Consider the following 2,500-nt stretch of genomic DNA (forward strand, 5'->3'; position numbering starts at 1 on the left):
CTCTCTCTCTCTCTCTTTCTCTCTCTCTCTATGTCTCTGTCTTTCTCTCTCTCTCTCTCACTTATGATCCCAACTATTCCAGGCACACAGGATGTCTTGTGAGCCAACATCTGTCCACCATCTAATATTATTAGTTATGTATGTATGTAATTAATTTGACCAGTAATGATTTTTATAATGTAATATTTTGGTCTTACAATACTACTTTAAGATAGCAAGTCAAGCAATGTCTTTTCAGTCTAAAACCCTGTAAAAGAAGTAAAAACTAAGAAGAAATATGTTTTGTAATGAATATCTTAAATCGTTCTTTAAATGAAGATTGTTTTTATCATATAAAATCCTCTTTCAGGTTGTTCTCTTATTGGGAATCTGAATGTTCTTCGACCTTTCTGGAATACTCTGTGTTGTAAAGTCAACCAGGAGGACGAATTACCCTGGCCAACCCCCGAGGAAGACAGAGAGGAAGATATAATTGGGGCAATGGCTCCTCTTACAGTCTTCACATCAACTTTTCAAGGTTAGATCTTTTATAGTCTCAGATATTTCAGTAAATCTATTAGATCCTCTGTAATATTAAACTTACTTTACATTGAAATGGAAATTATCTGCAGTAAATATTTAAGAAGATTGAGTGCAGATACACTAATGCTTATGGTTTAAATATATATTTCAAATGTGCTTACAGGTACGCAGCTTCTCTTCAATGAGGTAGGACTCCGTGATGTTTTGCTGAAGCCACTCTTTGCTGATGATGAAATGCTGGAAGAGACCCACTCTATTGCCTTACATCTCCTAAGTTCTGCTACAAGTGTCTTAGATTCTGTTGCCTTTCTTCAGGCATCATTTAAATATCAGGTTGGCTAATTTGTTCTCTTCAGTGATACAGTTGTGGTTATAAGTGCACTATATAATGAATGTTCTGATGCTTTTCCAGACTGTATTGAAACTTTCCTTCTTTTCTTTGTTGATTTCAGGAAAATTTACTTTCACAACAACAGCATATGCAATCAAGTGATGGCACTGCTGTAATTGTGGATGAGAACTCAATTCTCAGAAATCATATCCTTGTAAAATCATACATGTTAGGTGGCAGTGGGGAGAGATGGGTTCCCCCTATGGTTATTGAGGAGGTTACATCAGCAAGTATGGTAATTATTTTTTTTCTCTTTGTATCTATGGACTGTCAAATATTTATTCTGCTTGTGCAAATGTATATAAATGTGTAGGCTATTCACATTCACAGCTACAGGTTTTCAGACAGATGGTATTTTTATTTTATATGTTTGAAGTTCATCTGACCCAACTGAAAGTAAAATGGGAATTATTATTTATTCTTTTATTTCTTGTAAGTGTGATGATTTTTAAGTTATAGCATTTATTGTAACTTATTTAATTCTTATAATGCCATTTTCTTTCAGCCACCTTTGTTCATTCAGTATCCACTTCCTAGAGAATACACTCCTGAGAAACCAATCAAATCCATGCATAAAAAACAGAATGATGTGTGGAGGTTTCTCACTGACACACGTCATGGACTGCATGACATAGGATGGTTGAACCATTGCCGTAAAGCTGTTCGCACTGTCCTTATGTCTGGAGAAGATATCAAGGTCAGTTATTTTGATGTATGAATCTCTAGGTGGATTTATATTTAGATGATTGTTATCAGACTTTTTGTCTGATAACAGTAATAGTCTGTGTTATTTTCAATGATGTCTCTCCTCTTCTAGTAGAAATTTGTATGTTTTCCTGACATTGTGGACGTAGGAGTAATATGGTACTACCCTTTTTTTTATTTTTGTTTGCTGGCATTATTTGTGTATGAGTTACCACTTGCCTAAGCACTCTGGGAAACATTGCTCTTTAATGATGTAATGTCAGTAAATAACTACAGACAGGAAACTCAGCAATGATTATGGTGCACATGATGCCTTTTTTATGTAATTTGAGTTGTCTGCTAGCTAGAAATGAGGGACTTCTTGCCATATCTATTTTCAAGAAGATGTAAAGTGTGAATTCAGTGACATAGAAATATGGCTTAGCTTAATCCATTCCTGACGGTTGGCATGTACACACATGCCATGGCATGGCAGGACTATCTGCCGGGGGCATGTATGTACATGCCATGGTGGATGTACGGAGATGCCATGAGTTATTTTTTGTTGCAATCACGGCAAAATATTATTATTCTGCCAGTGAAAGTGTGATTAAGTCGTTTTTTACACTTTCTCATTTTTACTATGAAAAAAAAAAAAAAAAAAAAAAAAAAAAAAAAAAAAAAAAAAAAAAAAAAAAAAAACGATTTCAACTCCATGATGCCGCACACTGCTTATTTTATTCAGACTATAGACTGAATAATGATCAACTATGGAGTCTATATAACAACAAAAATACCCTTCAGCCTTGATTTATCAGGAAGTTTGGCAAGTAGAGACTTTAGAAAATAATGAAAACTGAAAATACAACATATCTTCGTAGTATTACGAAGAAATGACATGGG

The 2,500-nt window shown here is 34.5% G+C and overlaps 1 protein-coding gene across 3 annotated transcripts in view; it reads left to right on the forward strand.

The window, feature by feature from the left end:
• Positions 1 to 2,500, forward strand: part of LOC119580152 (protein broad-minded-like) — a 13,082-nt gene that overhangs the window by 5,920 nt on the left and 4,662 nt on the right. For all 3 annotated transcript variants that reach the window (XM_037928117.1, XM_037928116.1, XM_037928115.1), the window contains exons 3-6: positions 350 to 517; positions 686 to 855; positions 975 to 1,148; positions 1,419 to 1,610. In XM_037928117.1, coding sequence (XP_037784045.1) covers positions 350 to 517; positions 686 to 855; positions 975 to 1,148; positions 1,419 to 1,610 — 704 coding nt within the window. The remainder of the gene's footprint in view (positions 1 to 349; positions 518 to 685; positions 856 to 974; positions 1,149 to 1,418; positions 1,611 to 2,500) is intronic.

The sequence above is a fragment of the Penaeus monodon genome, chromosome 13 (assembly GCF_015228065.2).
Source record: "Penaeus monodon isolate SGIC_2016 chromosome 13, NSTDA_Pmon_1, whole genome shotgun sequence".
Lineage (NCBI taxonomy): Eukaryota > Metazoa > Arthropoda > Malacostraca > Decapoda > Penaeidae > Penaeus > Penaeus monodon.